This window comes from Phaenicophaeus curvirostris, chromosome 2 (genome assembly GCF_032191515.1).
Source record: "Phaenicophaeus curvirostris isolate KB17595 chromosome 2, BPBGC_Pcur_1.0, whole genome shotgun sequence".
NCBI classification, from domain to species: domain Eukaryota; kingdom Metazoa; phylum Chordata; class Aves; order Cuculiformes; family Cuculidae; genus Phaenicophaeus; species Phaenicophaeus curvirostris.
Genome location: NC_091393.1, coordinates 68,032,720 through 68,059,769, shown reverse-complemented (window position 1 = coordinate 68,059,769; position 27,050 = coordinate 68,032,720). Strand labels below are relative to the sequence as shown.

General features: G+C 34.7%; 1 protein-coding gene across 5 annotated transcripts in view; it reads right to left on the bottom strand.

The window, feature by feature from the left end:
• The window catches only part of RYR2 (ryanodine receptor 2), a 370,828-nt gene that overhangs the window by 11,777 nt on the left and 332,001 nt on the right, over positions 1 to 27,050 (bottom strand). For all 5 annotated transcript variants that reach the window (XM_069852347.1, XM_069852349.1, XM_069852348.1 and 2 more), the window contains 14 exons: positions 25,728 to 25,801; positions 18,030 to 18,110; positions 16,139 to 16,227; positions 15,063 to 15,191; positions 13,535 to 13,639; positions 12,467 to 12,548; positions 10,021 to 11,324; positions 9,590 to 9,654; positions 7,614 to 7,761; positions 5,953 to 6,039; positions 4,917 to 5,135; positions 2,702 to 2,832; positions 2,022 to 2,064; positions 456 to 589 (listed from right to left, as the gene is read on the bottom strand). In XM_069852347.1, the coding sequence (XP_069708448.1) occupies positions 456 to 589; positions 2,022 to 2,064; positions 2,702 to 2,832; positions 4,917 to 5,135; positions 5,953 to 6,039; positions 7,614 to 7,761; positions 9,590 to 9,654; positions 10,021 to 11,324; positions 12,467 to 12,548; positions 13,535 to 13,639; positions 15,063 to 15,191; positions 16,139 to 16,227; positions 18,030 to 18,110; positions 25,728 to 25,801 (2,691 nt within the window). The remainder of the gene's footprint in view (positions 1 to 455; positions 590 to 2,021; positions 2,065 to 2,701; positions 2,833 to 4,916; positions 5,136 to 5,952; positions 6,040 to 7,613; positions 7,762 to 9,589; positions 9,655 to 10,020; positions 11,325 to 12,466; positions 12,549 to 13,534; positions 13,640 to 15,062; positions 15,192 to 16,138; positions 16,228 to 18,029; positions 18,111 to 25,727; positions 25,802 to 27,050) is intronic.

Genomic DNA, 27,050 nt, shown 5'->3' with positions numbered 1-27,050 from the left:
AAGATGTGAAGGCTAATCAACTTCCTAGATTTTACTGGTCACTGCCATCCCAATGCCTTTCCATCATTTCTCTATACTCAGTGCCAATTTTGCCTATTCTTTCCAGCTGAGCTGAACTGAGAGAATGATGAAAAGGAGTTTCCAGTTTAGTAGTATTGACACTATTGAATCAGCAGGAATGTAATGCATTTAAGCAGCTGTGCACTAAACTAAATCTTCATACATAAAAACCAGTGGAGTCCTGCTTCTTGTCTGTAATAAAATAAATTCACTATAAAACTCAACTTAAGAATTGATTTATCTTGTATAACCATACATAAAAAAGAAGCAAGAAAATTTGAAGCTGGATGACAAACCTTGACTCCTTGATTTTAACTTGCAAAAAAACCAAAAACAAGCAACCAAAAGAAACAAAAATTTCCAATAACTCAAACAAACCAGAAGCAGATGCTTACACAGCAGATAAGGAGCTATCCTTCTTTGGTTTCTTCTTTTCACGAGCATCACTAAAATCAAGAGCTGCTTTGTCCATTCCTAGTAATTCACTGATCCTGTCACGTCCATAGAACTCACCATACTTATCCATAACCTAAAGTTGGAAGGAATATTCAAGAGAATCAGTTGGTTAGACTGGATTTTTTAGCCCAGTTTCTGAATAGAAGAAGTTTAACCTACACAATCTTTTTCACCTGTTTCTTTCCCCCTATGTATCGTATCAGTCAGTAATTTTTTTTCTGCTCTGTTGTAATCAATTCAATAGAGGCAAGAGGTGAGCATCAGAGGTAAGATGTTCCTACCCATTGGATGAAAATAGGAAGAGGAAAGCACCCCAGCAGAAGGTGAATAACTAGATCAATATCATTACTGACAGAAAAACATACACTGTAAGCTCGCAGGAAATAGGTACTTTTAATCTTAGCTACGTGAAAATGTCTGATTAAAGTAAGATCCTTTAAGAAAAAAAAAATACATATTTATTCAGTTTAAAAAGATTTTTTAAATAACCTGAACATCTGATTGAAATTTTAGATATTTGGGATATTTTTTTTCTTTTAAAGGAAGTATTTCACATTAAAATAGTAATGAAAAATGTCCTCACTTATTAACTAGCTCCATTGCGTAATTTTATGATCTTAATTTGCCTAGTTAATAATGCAATGAAACTATCATAAACATAGAATATGTAGAAATCAAAATATCTTGAAGGGAGACTTATAGTTAATAATGATTTTCAGTGAATTCAACTTATATGCCATCTCTTTTTTACAAAATGTAACATGTTTCTTAAGAAATGAACATTTACTTGCTCTCTTTCTCACTGAACACAAAAGTTCTTTCTAAGTATTATGTGTCTTCTCATTTTCAAAAGAATACTCAAAGAAATGCAAAATTATGGATATCATGATCATAACTGAATGACTCCGGCAGGTGAGGTGAATTTTATTATTTTTCTGCTAAGCAATGCTTTAAATCTTTATTGATACTTTCCAGATTTTTAGAGATAAGCTTTCTTTCTTACATGCTTGAAAACAGGGCTTCATGACTGTGGAACATCCACTAGGTTGAAGATTTAAGTATATTTATATATAAATATATATATAAGAAAATATTGTTTGCAAAATACCTTAGTTGAAGGCACTTAAATTTATGCAGAGCATTTACTCAGACAAAGATAAAGTCCCAACCTTCCACACAATTTTAAACCATGCTCCTTTCAATATCTCTACAAGTATATACAGAAATTCTCCACAGAGTTTCGTGAATGTGAATTTCTGTTTTATACAACAACCTTTATGTAGAAAAAGTTTGAAAGAATAACTATCCAAATTACATAAAAGTAGTTGTGAGCATGAGGTGAATGAGGTATTCTGTGTATCTTAACATGGTAAATATACAAATCTACATTGAACTAAATTTATATTTCAAAGAAGCACAGTCCACATTTCTTTAAACACAAAAATAAATATGCATTAAAATTTTATTTTAATTTCATATATATTTTTTTAAAAAATAAGCCTTACCTTTCTTTTCACAAATTTGTCCCAATAGTTGTTTGGAAAAGACCTGAAAAATACAGATAGACAGGATTACGTTTTAGACAGTTATTGCAAGATGCGGTAGCTACTAAGATGTCATAAAAATCACATCCTGATTTTGTTTCTAAGACACTCTGCATTACTGCTATTGCCAGCTAGTCATTCATGAAGTCACTGAATTAAAGTTGCCAAATAGTGTTCAGCCCACCATGTTAACGTGGTTGGGAAAGAGTGGCAGAGCTGATGCCTGCAGACAGGGCTGTAAAGCAATTGGATCTCACAATCCCACAAATCAGAGTCAGGACACTAAATGTGTTCCCAAAGGAGACCCTTCAAAAGACACTAAAAGGATTCAAAGCACAGTGCATTTTATAACTGACAACAATATGCTGTCACCACTGTGCCTGACAAAGAAATTAATTACATTTTTTAAATTTTATTGACCAGAAATAATTTTTAAGCAAAAACATGAGAATGAACAAGATTAAAAATAATAGTAAATATTAGCATTACAGGTGCTTGAAGTACTTTGTATATAATTGCTAGAAATACATCCCTCACAACTGTTTATTTCAGATAAGCTAGATGATTAGCTATATAATTGTGGAGACTGAAGAACAATTCCTTATAATACTACGAAGAGACAGAGTAGGTAAAGAACTCACTGTGTGTTGATTACAAGTCTATCCCACTGCCCTTTAATATCATCTTCTGATGGTTGTTCAGTTATATACAGCCCATCAAATTCCAATTTCCTTGCCACCTCCTTTTCTCTCTTAAAAATAACGAGAGGAACCTGCAATTGAAAAAAACATATCAGTAATTATTTGAAAAAAAAACACTGACGTGTGAAAATGTTTAAGCTAGTGGTTATGACAAATAAAGTATGAAAACTGAACAAAGCAAAAATAGTATTAAAAAAATTAAATACATGACAATTGCCCACAACACTGCAAAGGCATAGATGCACAAGGACTAGGTCATTCAGAATCATATAACTACAGTGGCCCACACAGTTCTAAAAGACAGCCGGACCCTCTGAAAATGCTGTAAACAAAAAATAGTTCATCAATGCTATGGATCTATTATAGGTAGTTAAGTGAAAGAGAGCAAAAAGAAACTATTTTTAAAATCCTTAGAAATTCTAGTTCCAAAATATGAAGTTTCACAGTAGGAAGGAAGTGATTTCACAGCAGAGAACAGAGGAAGACTGGGAGCAGTAAAAGGAGAAATCCTTAAACCATATTCATATTCCATATACTTGACTTTCTGATCTATACATCTTTGCCAGCAGCTTGGACACCTGAGCTGTAAGGTTCAGGCCTTTCATCAGATGGAAGATATTCAAAAGTCCATTTTGAGAAGGCAGATGTGGTTGCAGCGGAGTAGATTTTTTTAGAAATGTGTTACCAATTAAAAAAACCCTATTCTTCCCTGGAAGTATTTAAGAGGTTCCCAGAATTCATCCACCCTGCAAGGGTGACTGTATTATCAGTCAAAAGTGGACAGGAGTATACTGAAATAATAATAAGAAAAACTAGACTGCTCAAGAAACATGATGATTGCAGTAGGTACAATAATAATAGTTACGATCTTATTTTCAGGCAGCTAATTGAGACAAATGTAATGGATTTCATGCGGATCAATCTCCAGAAGCAAACGTATCATACGCAGACCTGTCATTAGGAAGATTTTTAATTTTGAAAGCAGTGTATCTCCAAAGACAGAGTCTGAAACCATGTCTGGTCTTTTCTTCAGGATTTCAGAATTTGAAAAAAGGCAATTTGTTATGGCAAGAAATACATAATAATAATGTATTTCCCTTCTAGTAAGAGATTATAGTTAAAAAAAAAACAGAATGGGAAAGTAGCATAAAAAATCATAAAGGAAAAAGTGCTATGAGGTGGGAGAAGAGGATATCTCAAAAGCCAGAAATCATAGCTTTCATGCTGCATGGTAACCAGTTAAACAGGAAAGTGTTTAGTATTTATTGACTACAGAGATGATAGAGATGAAACTCAGTCACTTAATTCAGCAGTATGATGATCATTTGTTTCAATTACTAATGCAGATTTTTGTCTTTTTGGCATAGAAAAGTATTATCCATTAAAAGAGCCGGCGGGGGGGGGGGGAAGAACCACATAAAACTTAATAAAGAAAACGATACTGTAAGGACAAATGAGTGGCCATGCTGGATCATAGTAAAGGCCTATTTAATTTAGTATTATCTTGCATTTTGACCAAATGTTTTTGCTTTGGGAACAGTGTAAAAATGCAGGAAGTCATCCCAGATATACTCCTACCGGTTCCAGAGATTTATGTCATGTGGTCCTAAACTAGAATCAGCATTCTGTCAATGAAGATGGCACCTTTATTTCCTACATCCCTAACAGAGATCTTCTGTAAGATATTACTTTAGAAGATGCTTAAGTTCCTGTCAAAACACAACCAGCAGAGTGTGCACGAAAAGCAGGCATTTTCTATAACCACAATATACAGTAGCAGCAGTCCAAAATGCTGCACAGTTTTCAAATTACCCAGTGGACAGACTAGTTATGCATACAGTGTAATCTAGCTCCTTCCAGGTATGTGCCTTCAGAGTTTGTCTTTGACAGTCAGAAGCAGCTTCTGGTACAGGCTACTGCTCTAATTTTCTGGCTGACATGGTAACAGTGTGAATGCTGATTCTATGATCCAGTGTCAGCCCAGCAAATCAGTCACCGGGCTGTAACTTCCTGAATTCACACTTCACATAAAACACAGTTTCTGTATAGGTTACACTAACAAAATAGTGTTTCTTTACATGGTCATGCTATGACTGTTCTGATTTACACCATTCAATGGATAAAAAAGTTATGAGCTAGAACATTTTTTTCTTACTTTCAAACAGTAATATCCTATGATGCAGAAGAATGAGATGACTGTGTGTAGGACAGCCAAAATCCGCAGTGTGGGCTCCATATAGCCACTGCTTTCTTCCAGGACGTAATGCACTGCAATGACCCTTTCGTCACCACTTTCCAGGACATTCAACTTGGTACTTTCATCAGCAGATACCACAGGAACTTCCTTTTCTTCTGTCACAGCAGAGGTTGAGACCTGTTTAAATCACTTAATCTTAATGTTGCAGCTGTATTCCTTTGACAGGAGTTCTACATTATGACAAGCTAAGTAGTATAACTGAAAACAATCATACCAAGGACAATGTAATCGTGAGGAAATAATTTCTACAAAGAATACCTCACAGAGACCCTTTCACCTTGTTACACCACTCTGATAGCATGCATTTTCTTTGCTTTTCACTCTCCATCTATGGTAGCAAATTCGAGCCATGATGAATTTAATGCTTCAAATTGAAAAACAACCTAGCCCTCTTGGAAGAAATCCACTCAAGTCCTGACATTCCCACACTTAGTCACCAGCAGGACTTGGCCAGAAACTCACTGGAGACTGAAGACTCTAGAGTTGTATTAATGATACTAAACGTCTTGACAAAGATCAGTGATATTCTAGGTAGCTGAAGATGACATGACTTCTACTTGCTGTGCACACCCTCTCAGGGGAGCATGATGTACATGCTGCATCACCTCAGCTGACATGTACTAGTTTAAGTTGCTTGATAGTGCTTGGCTGAGTCACTGCACTGTGAAATGGAGCATCATCTAAGGCACAGGTGTACCTTTCACTCTGCTGCTTCCGTCACAGCACAGAACTTTGTAAGTAGCTGTTTGTGTACTGGAAGCCTATTATTATTTCACACAAACACTTTAGCTCTCACCATGTTAGATCTCTGAAGTGGCAGTATGAAGCAGGTACTTAATCTGTTAGGCTAAGCAGTTTTACCTTAGTATTCTGTCTACAAAACCTAAATGTTTTTCAGCATACAACTTGAAAAGTAATATTTTGATATATTTACCTTATAGAAAAGCAGGATGAAGTTGATGGCAAAAGCAACAAACAATGCCAACATCCTCATGTTGTAAAAGTTTCGTGCAAAATAATTCTGAAAATAGAAAAAGAACATGAATACACTTTGCTTAATAACGATACAACAATCATTATTAGGCTGTTGCATAGGGATATTTTTTGTTTGTTTTCCCTATGGAGCTTTTTAGTAGAATTACAAAGGCTGGAGGGGAGCGGGGGGAGAAGAAAAACAATTAAACATTTTGAGTGATATATTTTACAAATTCTCTCCTACTCCATATGTGCAATAACGGATAGAGGATCTTTTGTTTCACTCCATGTAGGAAGGGATGAAGGATTTCTAATTGTCTCTCACATTCTTTTTGTTATCTTCTCAATACATTTAGAGACAACAAAGAGACATCACAGTGTAATAATGTAATAGTAATACAGAAATCTCTACGTTCCCCGTACCTCAATACTCTTGCATGTGCATTTTATACCTTGAAAAATCATTACTTTTACAAAGAAATAAAAAAGTCTGCATATAAGTTTATTTTATACCTTCTTCTATTCCAAAATCAATTGTGGGTTTGCCAGATCAGCAAAAAGCTCATCTCTGACCTACGTTTCATGAGTAGAAAGCTTCTCTCACATTCTGATGCTATCAAAAAGATTACAGAAGTATATCTTTTCCCTTCCTTAAAACTCACAATGTCTTCTAGCACACATTCTGAATGCTTTAACTCCCAGATTGGAATTCCTCCATTTTTTAGCCCTAATCATAGATGACTATTATTGAATTATTAAATGAGACTATTAGAAGAAATCTTAAATGATTCATGACTGCTGCATGATTAGCCTAAAATATGATTCTGAGTTCAAAAGCAAAACTTAAACACCTAATTCCTTACCGAGACTGTGACTGCAGTGTTGTAATGTTGCTGCATTACTCATGTTAGAACTAGGCTCTCCCTACAAAATGGTATCTACTAAATATATAGCAAAGGTGTGTTTCTTTTTACTTTGCATCACACTAGCCTCAAAGAATAAGCGTGGAATCTCCTAGCTAATAAGTTCTATAGCAAACTCAGGGATATCATGTTTTACTGAGACCATCTCAGATATAGTAACACTATTTTCATTAGTCTTATTTTCCACTGGTTTTGATAAGTCTTTCAAATATTAACTTGCTATTTCATAAAAAAAAAATCTGTAACATTCTTTCTTATGTTTTGGGCTACGCATTGTATCTTAATAAATTAATTTTATAGGAGAGCTTGTTCATTTCCCAAAGTCATTTCTCAGGGACAGACAAATCCTACAGGCACAGACAAATCCTACAGGCACATAAGCAGCTGTGAAAATTTAGGACATTTTATTCATATGAAAATGCATGGCTCTCTTCTAATGATGGATTGGCATCTATGAAGGTCTGGGTTTTGGCCAAGAATTGTCTTCTTAAGAATTAATATCTTGTCTACTAAGTTATGCGTGTGTTTCTTTTCTCTAGCATTCCAGTTCAATGTTTGCCTTTATGTCTTTTTTATGGATGATGATGGATACAAAAATGAGGTTCATCAAATGCGAAGTCATCTTTATACTGGTAGAATAATACAGCGGTATACATCCCTGCCAACAGCTAAACACATAATCCAGAGAACAGCTTACAAGAAGCTTCTGTTGGTATGCAATGATTTTCTTCCAGAAAGCTGATTCCGGAACTTCTGGTTCTCCATATCTGAGAGTATGAAGTTGTCTTAATTTCTGTTTCCCTTTGTCTTCCTTGGCTTTCTCTTCTTTTTCTCCATCCTCTCCTCTTTGGACACAAATGAAACCAAAATAATTTGTCAAGTTAATAAAATAGCTAAGCAAAAAATTAAAACCACACCCTGAAAGAGGCTATTCCATCTTTTCATGAAGCTCAAGTAGTCATGACTCATGCAATTCACACACACGAACAACAAGGAGACATATCCCTCTTCAGCCTAAAGCACTCGCAAAGGTTACAGTCTGGTTAAGTTCATAGATAATTAAACTTACTGGTTTAGCACACCTTGAAGTGAGAATGTTAATTGATAGAGACTAGCAACCAAGAATTTGCCAACCTTACTGCCTCAGGATCTGCTTCATAACTGCGTAGCTAATACTTGCACTAACAAATGTCTGTAAGCTGACAGCTGTATAATTATATGAGTGCTCTTATGTCTAAATGCTCCCCTCCAACCTCACATGCTTGAACTATCTGGTTCCAACAAAGGTTGCAGAAAACTTTGGTTCTTCTTGCATTTACAAGCCAAACCTAAAATTTTAAATTCTGCATTTCTGCCCACCTGAGGAATTCATAAGCATCCCCTCCAGGAGGAGGCAGGAATAAGAAAGCTTGACAACATTTCATTTATGATTATTACCGTGCTACGCAATTACAGAAAGTTATAATTAGTGGGTTTCCTTCTCCAAACACATGATCTAAATGCATGAACTGTGAATTATCTTGGAAGTTAATTTCACTTCACAGCATGATACATGAAAGGATCACAGAAATCAATTTGGAATCAGACCAGAGTGAGAGGCAAATTATGTTACACTATGAATTTCTCCGTACCTATCTACAAACAGAATAACTAACGTCCTAAGCTGCTTCTCATACTAGAATACACTCAATGCGTTTTCACTTGAAAACTCACTTTAAAGTTTGTCTTATGCTTCAGGGCACCTAACAGTGCCAGGCATTGGACTCCTGACAGAGAATTCAAGAATCACTGCAACTCGCATCATCAAACATAGCAATCAACAGTAAAGTGACCTTCAAAAGTCAGCAAGACTCTTCTTCACAAAGTTACACTGGCTGAGTTAGAAATTTGCTGTACTGATTAGGAAGAAGAGTTTTTGTTACTGGCAAGTGTTTGTCATCCCAGGAGAGCAATAAGGATAGAGTTTGAGACTAAGGTACTCAGAATTTTGACAGTGACATATCTGCTACAGGAACTGTATGTGTATCAGAATTGTATATGTATCAGGAACCATAAAATACAGGGATGGAGTGCCATACTTTTTACTGATTAAAACCAAGCACTATGTTTGGCTTTCCACTATTTTTGCTCTGAACTAAGCTCAGTAATATTAGATTTGAACATATTCTAATACTGAAATTATAACTTATCATGTGCTAACACCTTTTCATCATAAAGATGTGAGAGTGCTCATTAATTCATTAAAATTGCATTGGAAAGTTAGGATTATGAAATATTTAAATAACCTAAAACTAATCACAGCAAATGGGAAAGGTAAAACATATTCAGTTTCCACCACTGAGGGATAACAAGTCTCTGCAACCCAGGTGCTCTCACAGTTTTTCCAAGAGATTTTCTTCTGGGTTTCAGACTTGCCAATACAAACCTAATCAGTGAAACACATTCTAAAAGAACCTAAACTGACATTACAAAGGATGCTGCTGGAAGATGAAAATCCATAAAATCTCTGAGTCACGCTATTTACATAGCATTTCGGGAAGGCGATTAAAGAAATCCTAACTGTAGAATGTGAAGAGACATAAAATTAAAGGCAAAGAAGCAAGTACAAATCAAGCTGGTTTTTCAGTGAAACAAACCACATATTGTAGGATCAGAGCTTAAAGTCATACGTACTCTGCTTTTTCAGGTTCAGATTTTGTTTCCTCCTTCTCTTCCTTCTCATCTTCCTTCACCTGCTCCTACATGAAGCCATATTTAAAAAGGTGTCTAAGCACTATTATACAGTACAGAGTTAAAGCATACACAGAATGCAGAAAGATAGGCATTTTTTTTAAACAATTGAAATCCTGAGAGGTAATTCTTCAGTTAACGTTATGAAGAGACATTTTAACACTGAATTAAAAGCAAATCAAACCAACATGTACTTAGACTGTGGGAATTCAAAGATATGACATCAGAGAAGGCAAACACCAGTAATTATTATAAAAAAATTCCTTGAAAAACATGTCACGAAACCCAGAAAACGTAGATGAAAGGTTTGTTTCGAGACTATACCTAACATATGAAAAAGAGAAACATACAGCAGAAATAGAAGATACAGTTACCTGGATTTTTTCCTGCACCTCAGGCATTGGAGCTAAGGAGGGAGTGCTCAGTAAATCACTCAAACCAGCATTTGGATTGTGAGGGATCAATTTATACTGTCCACCTTCTCGTTTCAAATCCAACCCAAATATATCTGAGAGTAGATCACTCTCATCTGATAAAGTTCTCAGATCTGTCAAGTCTTCTGTAGGCAATGCAGCTTCTGTTGGCTTCCTTTCCCCCTCTTCTCCTTCCCCACGCACTTCATCCTGAGTGGGATCTGGCATATTAGCTAATAATTCAGCCACCTTGATTTTCTTTGCTCCTTCTACCAGGCTTCCTCCAAGCAGCAAACTGCAGATGATGCGGAAGAAGCCTCGGACGACGCTACAAGCAAAATGTAGTAAGCCCATCAAAATGCTCCAATAGGAAGAAAACAAAGCCATGACCATGTCCTTCATGGTCATTTTCTTCACTTTTTTCATCTGTTTCTTTAGGCTTTTCATGCTGAGCATTTTCATAAGAGTCATTAAATTATACTTAAGAGCTACCAGTGCTGACTTCATGGTTACAAGAGAGAAGAAACCCATTCTAGGATCCTGTTCCTCGGGCTTATCCTTCTCATTCTCCTCTTTATTTGCTGACCTTTCATTCAGATCTGACTCAGAGATCTGGGCAGCCAGTTGCATTTCAAAGATGGTATCCTCACAGAAATTAACAAAAAGCTCCATCTTTTCTTTCTCCCCACCTTCATTTACAACATCAAAAATAAATTGTCTCTTTGACTCTTTCACCTGAGGTTTCTCCCACTGAGTCCGACTTGACTCACTTATTTCAAAATAAACTCGCTCAATGCGCTTCGCACTGCCCATGATTTCAATGCGTCCAAGGAAAGGTTGAAAGTAATTCAGCACACTCTCTGACAGTTCAAGAAAAGTTTGCAAGCGGCTGTCATGGGGCATGTGTTCTGACAGATTGGTCAGGAGAACAGCAACATTGAAACCAATGTCTTTGGCAGGTTCGTGGAATCGTTTAACAAACTCCTCATAGTCTAGAGTCTCATTCTCATCCGTCTCAGCACATGATAGCAAAAACTCAGTTTCAGACTGGGTGTAATGTTTATGGCTTTCCATTGCCTTGTGAAAATCCCTCTTTGAAATTATCCCTTTACCATCAGGGTCATATTCTTTGAATGCATCAGAGGAAGTCAAATCCTTCAATTTCAAGAACATATCAAAAAACTTCAGAATCATCTCCACATTGTTGGACGATTCAACAAGCATATCGACCATCTGCTTGCCAATAGTTCCATTCACAACATTACCTAGACATGATGAAATGAAGTTAGAGATACTAATGACAGCAAGAGTTTTGGCAAATAAAGGTGTATATAATCACTAATGAAATAATCAAACAGTAAAAATGATAACCTATTGGCTAACACTCCGATGAGAAAGATATCTGTAAAAGCCAGCTGTAAAATCAGAAATCTTTTACTAATAACACTACCCTAAGTTTTGGCAAACCATAAATGACTAAAGAAAGGAATACCTAACAAGCCCTACAGAGAGACATCTGTTACATTTAACATAGTATTAAACGTAAGGCAGCATACTTGGAATTTTACTTTAGTGGAACATAGACATGACTAGTGTCATATTAGCTAGGAGGAGCAGTAGCTCAGTAGGCTACTCATGAAGTACAGTCTACAATACTAAGAATTCACTTCTCAGTGAACTGCTATGAGCAAAGCAGTAGTAGTAGAAGCAGCAATGCTGGCTACACTGCATTGTACACAATCTATGCTGTATTTACTGCCCTCCAAGTTCTCTCAAGAAAATAAATGTGATAGGATACATGTAAGAAGCAAAAAGGAAACTCCAAACTTTGAATCATCTGTGTGTATGTCTGGCAAGCCTAGTATTGGAAGCACTAATACAATACCATAACGGAGCTAAAGATATAGTGGTCTTTCTTGACAATGGTTACATTCTCTGAGGAATCATGATTTCAGGTACTAGCTATAAAAGCCCTTGAACCTAGGCACTAGGCAAATCAAAGTCCATTCATCGTGGCTAAGATCAATACCAAAATAAATGCAATATAATAAACATGTTAATAAAATGACCAATAAATGATTTGGTTCCTAAAAATCAGCATTCCAGCTGCAATTGTAAAAAAGCATTTTGCCTAAGAAAAGAGAAGCCAACTTCATGAAAACAAAGGAAAACTTCCACTAGAGCTGGGTTTTACACAATTCTGACAAACAGACTTAACAAAAACTACACCAATTACACAATATAAATCTCTCATTCACTTCAAGACCTAACAGCTCTTCTCAGAATTGACACATGAAAATTAAAAACCCCCAAAACTATAGAGCATTATTTCTCGCATGAAGAAAATCAAAGGCAAAACATTGCTAGAACAACTGTGAAACACCATTTCAAATTAAATTTTGACTACCTTCCAACATAGACAGCAACATGACAACCATATCCTTCTGAAGATCCATTAATTCCTTCAGTAATTCAATTTGACTGGAATCCTAAATAATGAACACAATGTATATAATAAGATATCTATTGACTTCTTTGACATTTATATATGTGCATATATTTTTCACCTTGAAAAAATATGATCTAAAAATTAAGAAACTGGCAGTGTCAAAGCTGGCAAAACAGTGAAAATACATTTAATTTCTTGATTCCTCACAGTATATCTGCAGGATCAAACATTTACATGATCATCTGTTTAGAGGACAGCAATTTAATAAAGACAAAGTGAAAACTGGAGGGGATGAAAAAAATTAAAGCAATAACAAGCTCACAGATGTTGCCATTGTAATGTTTCATGTCAGCCAAAATATCCTTGGTGGTGGTGTAACCAAGTTTGCAGCTGTGAAGACTTGTAAAAACATAAAAGCAGCAGCACACAAAGCTCTAAGCGTAAAATGATTCACAGTCAGCAATTCCATTATAGGTCACTGACATTTTTGGGGGAGAAGAAAAAGTTGAAATAAAAAAAGCAAAATATTTATTAATAAAGTTCCATTAGTATATCCATAAACAGACACGACAGTGATTCTTTTAGCCATCTTTTACCTCATTCAACTTATTGAGTTCACTATTTCACTTAGCAATGATTTTACCCTGGAGTATATCTGGATAGATTAATTCAACTAATGAATTTCTTCCTCCACAATGCATTGCTGCATCATGCTGCTAATAAGACATATTTGAGCACCACCGGATTTCAGTGATTAGTACAACAAACTCAGGTTACTTTACGGCTATTTAGATCCTGGATTGAAAACACCACAAGCCAGAAATAACGAAGACTTCTAAATGAATTGTCTTGCAAGCTGCTATTCATACCCACTACAATTTTGTAATTTACTCCCTCAAATCTATTGTATTCTATCAATCACCTCTGGATTTCATTTTTCTTAGTATTTCCCCTATAAATTTTTGTTATTTAATGACACAAACACATTTACAAGTGTACTAAGGATAAAGTAGAACAAAAAGATACCTGAGACAGCTTCATCTGCATGTGGGCAAACACATGAAGAAAACCAACCACAGCATCCCATAGCCTGCTGTGAGCCAGACTTTGCTGATTCCCAGTACATGGACCCTATTGTCCAGAAAAAAAAAAAAAAAAAGAAAAAAAGAAAAGAAAACTAGAGTTTATTTGCAAGAAACCAAACTTAACAAAACAAGAAGGAAGATATACCGGCACTGCATAGCTCTGGGCTATCCCTTAGAAACTGCTATGAAAAATTAAACATTTATAGAATTATCTCTTTAATATCACCACTGACTGCAAGCAACCCTTATTTCTACTAACCGTTCTGCCTCTGCTTTAGCTGAGTCCCAGTTTACTAATTCAGAATCATAAAAAGTGTATTTGCTTGGAACTTTAAACTGCAAACACTAAAGGGGTACAACTCTTCAACCTGATTCTTCCCTATGTAGTTCTGTAAATCAGGAACAACTTTATGGAACGTTAATGCAAAATTGGCATAAGAGATTAGAGAATCGGACTCCTGATTTTTTTTATTTGCAGCATATTCTAGCTGTTGCAGAACATGGCAGTAAAGAATATTTTTTCAAAAATTCTATTTTCTGAAAAGCAAGAATACAAAAATGTTTCAAAGCCTTAGATGACAATAAACAAAATCTTTACCAGCTAACAATGCTACTTGGGATTTGCCAAATAAGTATGCATTAAATACATGTATGTACATGTATATATGCTACCTCTACTCATATTTATTCAGTCCTAGTCTATCACATTCATCATCATGAACTACAAAACACTGTTTTCACAATAATTTTTTTTCATTTGAATGAAAACAAGACAACAGACACCTAACAGTCTGAGTTTCTCTCTAACTATATAACTGTTCTATGCAGAAATAAACCATAATATGTTGATTTATTTACATAAGGAATTAATTAAATACTAAGTCACATTTAAATCTTAACATACCCTGGAGGAACTGCTGTTTTGTTACTTTGACAGAACTGATCCCAACATCATTTATAGCAGAGTCCACCTTGTATGCATATCTACAGTTCTCAAAACTAATGTGTGACTTCAGTATTTCAGACACAGCACTGATATGCTAAATAGCCTTATTCCTGTCAGAAAATACAATCTAATATTCTGCTGCTTAAATAGCAACCATGTTTTCATGTTTTGCATTGACCTTAGTTTCATAATGGATTAAAAGTGAAGACTTTAAACTGGGTAACACTACTGCAGGCCTGGCATATAAGAAACAATAAGACAAAATGAAAAAGTTACTATCTTGCATACAACTGAAGAACAATTATTTACTAATAACTGTAAATTTTAAAAAAAAAAGTAGTGACATCTATATACATATTTCAAAATTTCTCTTTCTACTTAAATAAATGCACTAAAATAATGTTGAAGCATAAATGCACCTGTATTATGTTTCTATTTATGTTATATGTAGCTACATTAAATCTTCATGCCAAAAGTATTATTTTTCTTTCAAATCCATAAAATTCCAACCAAACAATTTTACCTGGATGTACTCTGTAAGAGTATTGAAAACTTGTTTTGCAACTTGGATGGCTTTGGAAAAGTTGCGTTGTCCTTGCTCATCAATAACATCCTTCCCAGAATAATACCAATAAAAATCACTAATGGATTCCTGAAAAACAGTTGTGAAAAAGCAAAAGAGATTATGTAATCAAACTCTATCTAATTGGTTATTAATCAAGACAAGAAAAGTAACATTAGATAGTATTCTAGTTCTGAGAAGTATTTATCTTAGAAAGCTTTTAAATGACCTCACAACAATTCTCAAGTATTATTTCAAGAACTGCATTTTCATCTCAAGAGAATCAATAGGAAAACAATCTGAAATACATGTTAAAAGCCACAGTAAACCTAAAAAACAAACAAGTTTCAACGAAGTAAGAAAAGAATGAAAAACACTGTATTCCTACAATGTCTACAGACTGCATAAGGACAAAAAGCAACAGCAACTTAAAATTTTCAAAGCCTAGAATATGCAGACCCAACAAAACAATGGCTAAAAGGAAAAGTTAAAAAAAAAACCCTAAAAACCAAAACATAACAAAAGGCATTACACCACGCACACCATGCCCAGTGACTTCCAGATAAATGAAAGTAATAGGTAAAAATAATTAACCTTTATCACAAAATCTGTTTTCATGTCTTACACATGCTCTAACCTAGAAACAAATTAGACCTATTTTCCATTAATTCCTACTGGGTTGTGACAAAGTAATATATTCATATTTAAAGATCAGGGAGATAATTCAAATTTGAAAAAAACAAAAGCAGAAAGCTAAATCAAAAAAACCCTTCAACAACCATAGAGCAGTCCACCGTTCAGACAGAACATGGGTGAAAAACCTGCCTGAAGCTTAACTTGAATGATACAAAACACTTTTCAGTCACAGGGTAGTCTCAGTCAACAATGGGCTGATGGTATTTGTTGGTTTGCTCTCCACCTACAAACTTCCACCTTATGATTAAAACAAATAAAATAACTTTTTAAAAAAATGGTAAATATTGCATGGATGCAAGTCCTTATTTTTATTTATTTAATTAGTATAAATGTTAACCTACCTGAACTCTTAATAAGTAATCCACAGTGGAAATGATAATGTTAACAGTTGTGTTGTTACCAGTCTGAGTTCTTAGGTAATTCTGAAAATCTAAAAATCAAATAAAAGTTTAATTTAAATTTATTTAGGTTCTTAAGGACTTACAAAACTACTCCAGCAAATTAATTCTGATATAACATGATCTAGGAAAGTAGTTTAAAGGAATGTTTTAGAGGTTTTTTACCTTTGTTTGTTTGTTTTTGGCAACAAACATTTTTACGAATTTCAGCATTTTATTGCTGAGATCACAAATCAGTGAACTGAACTTCTGAAGCCAGACGCTTGATTATGTGTTGATCTGTTAGAGGGAAGGAAGGGTCTACAAAGGGACCTGGACAGTCTAGATTGATCAGCCAAGGCTAACTCTATGGGGTTCAACAAGACCAAGTGCTGGGTCCTGCACTTCGGCCACAACAACCCCATGCAATGATAACAGGCTTGTGTACGAATGGCTGGAAAGCCACCTGGCAGAAAACGACCAATAGCTGGCTGAATATGAGCTATCAGTGTGCCCAGAAGGCCAAGAAGGCCAAGAGCATCCTGGCTTGTATCAGAAACAGTGTGTCAGTCAGGACTAGGGAAGTGATTGTCCCCATGTACTCAGTGCTGGTGAGGACACACATCAAATTATGTTCAGTTTTGGGCCCCTCAGTACAAATAAGACATTGAGGTGCTGGCATACGTCCAGGGAAGGTCACTAAAGCCAGTGAAGGGTCTGGAGCACAAGTCTCGTGAGGGGCAGTTTAGGGATTCAGTCTGTTTAGCCTGAAGAAAAGGAGTCTGAGGGGAGACCTTATTACTTTCCTCTGTAAGGAGATTGTAGTGAGACAGGTGTTGGTATCTTCTCCTAAACAAGTGATAGTTTTGCCAGGGGAGTTTTAGGCTAAATATTAGGAAATACTACTTCACCAAAAGGGCTGTCAAGCATTGGAACAGGCTGTCCAGTGAAGCAGTTGAGTCACCATCCCTAGAGGTATTTAAAAGACATGTAATTGTGGTGCCTAGAGACATGGTTTAGTTGTGGACTTGTCAGTGTTGGGTTTATTGTTGGACTGGATAATTTTAATGGTCTTTTTAAGCTAAACAATCCTGTGACTCTATGTTCTATAGCACTTTAACTTGGTCTTATTTTCATCCCATTTATGATTAATTTTATATTTATACAAGCCCATCAATGTCTACAGAATTATACTTAGTATATATTTTGTTAAGCAAAAGCAAAATTAAATTGCACAATTAAACAGTTCCTGACTACAAAATCATATATATGTCCAACAGCTAAACAAAAACTATGGGTTTTTTTCTTTTTTATTCCCTAAGAATGATATAGAAATCACAGGGAAAAGTACTTAATAATAAAAAAGCTGCTTAATATCACGTATGTTTTAAATTTGTTTTTTTATTTTTAAAATAGATGCTACTTCAAGAATGCTATTGTGCATGATGTTGTAATTTCACATACAATTCTAACTGACATTAGTGCTAATAACATACACTGGAAGCATACAAATGCCAAAGAACAATAGGTGTACCTTTCTGTTATGTTTTTCCTCTGAATCTTTACTGACTAGAGGTTATAAACCATGTATATTTTCCTGTATATATTCATCTTTCCTAACAGGTCAAGATCCAAACCTCAGCATTTGGTAAATCATTACCTTTATATAAAGTTAAAGCTGACTAAAAAAGCTGGCAATTTAATTCCACATAAATATTTTCTTTTAACGCACAGTCTACCAGCTACTCCACATTCTATAATATTTTATGAAGGATGCCAAACCCTCAGCAACAAAGAGATTTTATTTTTAGTTACCATCATCTTGGTTTAGCTGACTGGCAGCCTGCCCACAAACCTGAATTATGTCCTTCACAAAGCAATTGAAGGAAGCGGAAGAGGTCACAGGTGAACTCATCATCCTGCATCACCTTTTCTCCTGTAGCAAGGCCAGATGGAAACAGATTATCACAGGATGCCAAGTAATACCCCATAGCCCCCGAAGAAAATCTCCATGTTTAACTTTAAGAAAGAGAGAAGAGGAAAGAAAATTTATAACGCAAATCTATCTGAAGCACGTGTGAGTTGTGTTTGGCAGATAGTTATTTGGTTAAAGAAAAATTAAATTATGAAACTTAAATTCTGATTTATAAATATGGCAGCACGAGCTTGGCAACATTTTAGAAATAATCCATGATTTACATTCTTGTTTGATTTTGCTGCGCATAATTGCTGCATTACATACAAAGGCTAGGACTGGATTAATTTAGTTCCCATTCATCACAAAACAAGGTACTTAAAAAAGACAGAAAGGTATTTAATCGAACAATAATGAAAATAATTCCTCAAACAGACTCTTAGATTTTAAAATATTCTAAAACAACCCCTGAAAATTACAGCTGTGCGAGTTCTCAAGAATCACTTAGGCTGAACTATTTAAGGATTTAGCACCCATCTGCCACTGACAGAAAAAGGCTGTTGGACATTTGTCTCCCTTGACATCATAAAGCAATAAATTTATGATGGAACTAGAAAAAATGCCAACGCGCTTTACCAAATAAGGCCCTTCAGTTAATTTTTTTGGTAAATAGCTAATATCCAAATGTATAAGGCTTCAAATTATTTTCTTGATTCTTCACAGGTAACTGTACCCTTAAAAGCCCTCAACACACCATTATTTCAATTACAGCAATTCATACAATTAACTTTGTACACTGACATCTGAAAAGAACAAACTACCAGTCAAACAGGAACACAATCAGCACTGAAGAAAATGTAGAACACCTAATAAAATGGTATAGAAAGTGTTCAAAACCAGTAAAGGCCACCTATTGAAAGTAAGGAAATTCACATTCAGAATTTTGGAAATGTATTTGGAACATGTACGGCAACAAAAGCAGAAGCAAAAAAACCTTCTTTTTAAGAATATACATCATCTGAACATGTGGCTGAGTGTCATTTGTAGACAATGAAAGGAAAGTGCATAAAAATGTAAGTTTTTTTTAAATAGGGAGATATTTCAGGCTTTATCCTGAACTTCAAAATCACAATATTTTCAGTGCATGAATAGCACAAAAAAGCAGTGTTTTCCAAAATAGTTATAGCAATACTAATTACACTAACAATTACTGACATATCATTATATTGGTGCATGACTGCAGTTACAATCTTTAAAAATTATTTTATTATTATTATTTCATTATTACAGCTAAACTGTAAACTGTTTAACATAAAGTCATGAACAATTACATCTTCAAACTCATGGCAATAAGGAGTCTACAGCCTGCAAATTTTAAAGTATCAAGCTTCAGTACAGTTGTATGATTAGGAAGCAAAAGCCTTTTGAAAACTAAAATGAATATTTTAAAACCACAGAATTTCACTTTTTCCTGTTGCTATCAAGACAATGTTTGGTATTAAAAGCATGTATAACTAAAGTATATGCAATCATAGTTTCTTGTAACATAGGGAGAAATAAAATACTCTTCCTCCTAATTCTGGATGTGTTCTTATGGAAGTGGCAAACAATATGCAATTCTTCCTTGAACAATGAGCCAAATACTATAAATGACTTTCCACGATATTTTTCTCCATCTCCATAAATACTAGCTATAATAGTTTTTCAGTCACAGAACACTGAAAACTGTTTCACAGCTAATTAAACAGTGAAAAATAAATGACTATTTCTGCCAGTGCTGACTAAAGTATACACACACTATATATGCCTGAGAAGGCAAGATGGCCTGTGCACTTATTCAATATTATATGCAGGTTCAACACTGCAAGATATTTTCATACGTTACTGGCCAAAGGCCAGAATATAGTATATCCTGCAGGATTAGCCACTTTCTTTCCATTAATTTAACTGAACTCCTGCTCTGTTTAAAGTTACACTTGGAGCCACCTGCTTTGCTGATCCAGATGAATATTTACATTTTGCAAAAGCAAGCATTTCAGAAAGCCAAACATTTGGTAGAGCCTCTACCTTCCAACATGCAACATAGGCAGCTTAACTGCTGAGATATCAATGATTTTAAAAAATAACTCAAGGAAAATTGCTAATGTATTATAGTTGGAAAAATCAACCCCTTAAAGGGTCCAACCTTTTATTTCTTGCATACCAAGACATCACTGAATCAAAGCCATTTGTATTAATAAGACTGCAGAAGAAGTTACAGTTTAATATTTTTCTACCTCTATTTTCTTGCCCTCCTTTCAAGTAAGATTTTTCAGAGCAAGAAGCAAAACAAGTCAAAAGTTAAAATGATTACAGAGATCTATTTATGAAGTAATCTTCTGGCTTTCAGTACACCCACTGGAATTTAGGAATTCTTAGAACAAAATTTCAATTTTAATATTTGAAGAGTTTTGAAGGGTCTTTTAATCAGCTCCACTGTAAAGAAATCACAAAATGAATACAAGTTATTGCAAAATTCTGTAAAATCAGAAGTTATCAGGCATATCATTTAACATAAGCTGAAAGGTTCATTCCTTTTGGAAATATCTTTACATATTTCACAGTGAAGCAAAAAATCCTGTTTCCAACAGTTTTACCACACTAAGGTTTAAAATAATCTTGGTTTTTAATTTCTGCAGCTGGTCAAAATCTGACTAAAACCAATGTTAGTATTGTCAGGAATTTTAATTTTCAGATGTTACCTTATGGCCACTACAGAACTGAAATGCATATCTATTTCTTTCTATAAAATCTAACATAACAACCTTTGCTGCTCTGCATACAAATTCATGCCAATACACACAAAGATTTGCACAGCTAACGTACATACAAACACACACAATGCATATACGATTTAGGTTATCATGAAATCAGGTGCTTTAATTTCTGTCGATACAATGTATATTCTGGCATTTATTTGCTTAGATATTAAAATGCTGACATTGTCAAGCTGTATGTAAAATAATATGGCTACATACATGCAGGCATTGAGTCTGTAGTTTTTCAAAACCTAGTGGCTTGTGTTTGTGATATATGTGAACAGACTTAGCATGTATAGGAAATGAAAATAAGAATGAACAAAAAATGAAATAAATGTGTTTTTTGTTCTTGAAAGTGCATGTGTCCAAGTTTAATAATTCTTGGGCTTGTTTGTTTTTTTAATTTAAATCCTCAGTGGAAAAGATTTGACTGCTGTGACTACTCAGAAACATTTGTCCGATGCTTCATATAACAGAAATAAATGCTTTTAGCTTTTAAAAAGGAACAGCGCTGTTGAGCAAGAGCAGTGCTCTCCCATGTTAACCCAAGTGAATTCACTCCTACCACAAGACCTGGGCAATATTGGGTTGGATTTCGACTGCTGCATGCTTTTGACTTCTCCAGAACCTGATTCAAATAAGAAAAGCATTTGTTTTCTCACCTAGTGACGCATAAGTAGCTTCCGTTCATAAAAACTGTTAAGTACCCTCTTAAATGCAAACACTGACTCAAATACAGTAATATAAAGGTAGAAAACACCCCTCCAACGAAGGCTACAGTGGATCATGAAGAGTTTAACATCCACTTCAAGTATGACTAGATTGGGGAAGGACAAAAGCATATTTATTGATTTCACAGTATTAATAGCTGAAAATAGCCCCTATGTTTGCCCTTATTATAGCTATTTATTATATGGCATATGTACCACTCCCAGTCAGTTTAATAGGAAGTCCTTTAACACCTATTATCAGAACAAATTTCATTCTAAAATTATATTTTATTAAAATAAGACTTCTGAGAACTCATGGAGAAACAAAATAATGCCATGACACAATATTAAAATATTAAAACCAGAGCTACCTGGTCAAAAAGCAAAGATGGTGAAATAATGTAAGTGTAAACTTAACATCTTAAACTTTTTACATTTTATAACTAAAACAAGTCTCTCCAAAGGAGCAAAACATTGCACTTTCAAGATTTTCATGACTCACAGGAAAACAGGAGAGTATGAATGTTAAATGAAAGACATTGCAAGATAACAAGCACTTCTACATGTCTTTGGTTTTGAACCATCATTTTTTGAAAAGGAAACAGAACAATTTAAAAAAACACATACAGAAGAAACAACATTGAGTACATCACAAAACAAGTAAGGAACACATTTGCTAACCATCACTAACCATCAATATTGTTACCAGTGGGGGTTCCAGGGTTTGGAAAGAGGAGGTAGTACCAGTCAGAGGAATATCAGGACAAGAAGCATACGATGCGTACAGCACAAAGAAACAGTTGGAATAGAGCAATAAATCTCAAATCTATGTTGAGTCCGTACAGGGCTTTCTATGTACTGCCAAGGTTGACATGGGACTAGAAACTATATAGCACTGCCTTTGACAAAAAGTTGACTTTATTCCTCTAAGGGTCAACAGCAGTTTTCCTTCTACTTTGGCAAGAACAGCTTCAGGCTTACAGACTAAACTCAATGACTACTACTTATTTATACGGTTCTGCATCAGATTTAGATGACATTAGAAAAAGGCTACAGTGCATATTTTATATCTCATCCCACCCTTGGGAATCAATAAGATAATCTTTAATTGAGGAATAATTAATTACTTATACAGTAAGTATCTCCCTCAAAAAAAAAAAAAGTAATGGGAGAAAACATTTCCACATCTTTACATCTTTGGTACTATCTTTGTAGTATTTACAGACGGTTATTCATAGGATTGCAAACAGACATAATCTCATGTATTCCATCAAATCTAGGATACTTCAAAACTGCAAGAGTTTCCTCACACACACACTGGTTGTACCTAATGCTATCAGGTACAGTTTCTATAGAAACTACTTTGCAACGAAACTACTTGAAAAAGGTACGCTTCATAATATATAAAAAAATTATTATGATTTGAAGGTAGCATGGTATCAAGAATAATGTAACCCTGAAACTAGGAATTACAATATTTTTTGGCTTGGCTTTGCTTTGTTCTGTTTCCTTGAATATTCAATAGCTGGATATTAATACATAAAAAAGGTGCTGATAATAAATATTATCCCTTTGTGCTAAGAAATTCACAACACAGTGTGATTACTGTATCTTGACATTGCTGCTGCTCAGTAAAAAAAACTCAAAAAACATGATCTATAGGATGTGTAGGATTTTGTTAATCTGCCGAATAAAAAATTACCACTGAGACAACAAACAAAAATCCATATCACTCCTCTCCCCAACATCTGGCTAATGAAAAGATACTTTTTGTGTTTGAGCTCATTGCTTCTGCTGAATGGTACACAACTTTTTTTTTTTTAAATCCTCATTTCTCATGAGAACAGGAATATCTCATTGCAATTCGTCCTACAAACTCTTCCTTTATTTGAAGTAAGGATCCTTTGAGATACAGGAACCTTAGCACATTAAGTACCTTTCAGAGCAAGGAAGAACCACCTGTAAACACCATTGCCTTCTTGCAGTTAGCAATGCACCACCTCTTTCTTCTATCAACTCCTGATTTCGTTAGATAAACCTAGCCAGTGGCAAGTCCTCTCCTTAGTAATCACTGTCAAATCTTCACTGGATCCACCACTGATTTCCTGTGCTTGCACAAATCAGTGCAGCAATAAAGCCACATTCAATACACAACATAAATACACAAATCTTTGTGCATGTTTAGGTGTAACTATTTGTTTGTTTGCTTGTTTATTAGCACTCATCCATCACAAATACTGGGCTCACTGAAATGAAAACAAATAAACAAGAACAGAGGGAAAAATGTGTTTAAAAAAAGCTTGCTGCTCTTACATATAGTGTGCCAGTTACTGTGTAAATCCTGAGAAAGGGAGGAAGAACAAAGTGGGGAGATTTGACACAATCCAAGACTTTAGGAATATACAACTGTAATAATAATAGAAAATAAATCACTTAAATAAGTGTCTTACAGAAAAATATAATGGTGTTCAGGAGCTGTACAGTGCCGACACAAAACTAACAGCAGGAAAAATAAAGAATAGGCTGTTGTTTTTAATAATTACCCCGCTCATGAGTGATGAGTGAGGAAGGGAGGACAAGACAATTAGTTCAAAGAAAAAAAAAACAGGGCAGGGGAAGAAAAAGAAGTTGAGAATATTTTTTTAACAAATAAGAAATATAGTTAGCATTGGCTTTGGTAAAATTAGTTCTGTACTAAAAAAGAAAGATCAAATAATTAGATAATTTAAAAAAATCCCTCAGATGAGCATGCACAAAATTACTTTAACATAGGCAGAGAAAATTATGCAATTTTTATTTATTTATATTTGCATGCAAAATCTGTCATTTCTTGAAATAGAGCCAGTGTTGAAAAGAAAAATGAGCCAGTATCTTGACACCCCATTTAAAAATCCAACACTATAAATAATAAATATAATTATATAGTAGTATAAATGCTGTCCAAAGGACCAAAATATTATGCAGAATATCATCAGTAAAACATGAAAGCAACAGCCAAAACCTTAAATGCCAGATAGCTGCATCAGTGCTCAATCCACAATGCTGCAACCAAATTTTATCCACAGAGGTTCAATTTCATTTTGTTTACTCATGTAAGTCCAGTAGGATTGGAACTATAATTCAAGCTGTGGGAGCACTTTCAGAAAAGCAGCATTTATGATTCAGTCATGAAGTTGTTCAGTCATATTTGATGGTCCATTCTTTTGATTTAAGACAAGCAGTCTTAAATATGCCACATAAAAGACCTACAGGCACAATAGCCAATGAGATACACTGTGTTGCAGGCATGAATTATGAACCCTCAACTGCAATGATGATTATGCCGTCAAGCTCTTTTACCTTGTTTTTAAGATAAAAAAATGTTAAAAGATTAGATCACTGTAGGATTTAAACATAAAAATGCATCATAAATTATACTGAAGATAAGAGGAGAAAATGTGCTTTGGTAGCTGTATTAAGTCATGTAAGAATGAACCTAATGTTTCCAGACAAACACAGTAAGGGAGTAATAGTACTTACTGTCAGACAGAAGAAAGAAATTGACAGTGAACTGACAACACAGGAAGCAGAAAGCCACATTGTTTGAAGTCAGGAGTAAAGTCAAAATTTTGTAATATTTCCCCAAAGACAAACAGAAAAGAATTATTCCAAAGAAAAAGCTTCCCCAGCTGATATTTTTTAACAAACAGCAGATATAATTCCCTCAGCCTCTAGTATTTAACTTAATGCTTAACTAAATTGCCTGTTTTTCAGCCAAGACAGTGTAAGAAATCAAGTGGGAACTCTTAATTTCATTTTATGCTGAAACTGGTTAAGGACTTCTGAAATGTTTTACATGCATAAACACTGCTATTTGTAACGAGAATTTGTTTTCAATTTTACATGTAACACCTTCACTCCTTCAGAACGATAGATAAGAGCCCTCTGAGAACATTCTGAAACTCAACACGTGTTAGTGATTTACTATTGACAAGCATGGGCTTAGGTAGGCCAATTAAATATAAACCACTCTTAGGAATCATATTTTAGCTTCAGCCGCTACATACATATTTACAGGGTTCTTTCAAATTCAGCTCACTTTTGAAAAATGTAAAAGAAGTTCATAGGTCATTTTGTTAAATCAATAATACCTGATCCCTCTTCAGTCACCATGCCAAGGCCTTCTGCTTTGTTCTGACGTTCAAATGCATTTAGGTCAAGAACACTGCAATAAGAAAAAATATATTTGTTCTGTGATTAATTAAATGCAATTAAAATATCTTTTTGTGAAAGACAGAGAAGGATTTGCGATTTCATTTAAGTATATAATTATACTAGTGTCAAGAAGATACATTTCAGTGGCTTGATATGTCTGCTACAAGATTATAAAACTCAGCTCTACAGACTTAAACTGTTTTTGCACAGCAAACCACAATAGAAATTAATTTTTTATGACTGATCAAAAAAAAAGGAATGTATATGTTCATGGTATACATACTCATTTTAGGGATTACAAAGAAACTATATTAATGACCACTTTTATATTATAGCCCAGTTCATCCCAAGCAGAAAGGTCCATTGAGTAAATTATGACATTATTAGCTTCTTTCCCTCCTCATTATAAAAAACTGAAGCTGACAAAGGGGAGTATGTATTCAATAAATCAAATTTAAGGAATATATACTTTCACATATATTCATTTGTGAATCCATACAGTACTGCCTTCCAGAGCTTAGCACGTCAGCTAGTCATGGATACTTCTCTTCATAAGCAAGCATGTTTATGAAAGTCAGATGAACATAGATAAACTACAATAGGAGTTCTGCTCACAAAAAAACTCACTGATTTTAAAATGGAACTCAGCCAAAGACAGTGCTAAAAAAGAAGGATTTAACATGGTACACTTGACATAACAGAAGACTGAACTGCTTGATCTAGGAAGACTCTTTTCATCCTATGTTTTATGTTCATGAATACACTATTTACTGATATGCTTTATTCTTAGATTTTTAAAAAATTAAACATACATATTTCTATGTATATATATAAAACATCAAAATAAATTGTTAAGAAGCATGAATGGATAAAAAAGTCACAGTACCTCCACAGCTTACTAGAATACAATTTTCCATTCCTTTTCCTGCCTTTCAAAGTGCTTTTAATTTTTCCAACAAAGCTGAGTTTTCTCACAATCTTTGTTTACTATATAACATTGAATATTTACTTGGTATCTGCAGGACAACAGGATTGCCCCTGAGGAATACTCCTAACTCTGGAGTTGTTTTCTGGCATACCTCAAGTAGACACAAATGCCATAAACATTTGTAAAAAGAGCTTTTACCAAGGTAGATCAATATCATACGAAGATTTTCATACTGCCTTCTTTTCATACCACCTTGTCCTTTGCTGCAAATCTAGCACATTACAGTGCCTGGGTGCTGTTTGCAGAAAGTATGTGGAGGATCCTTCCAAAA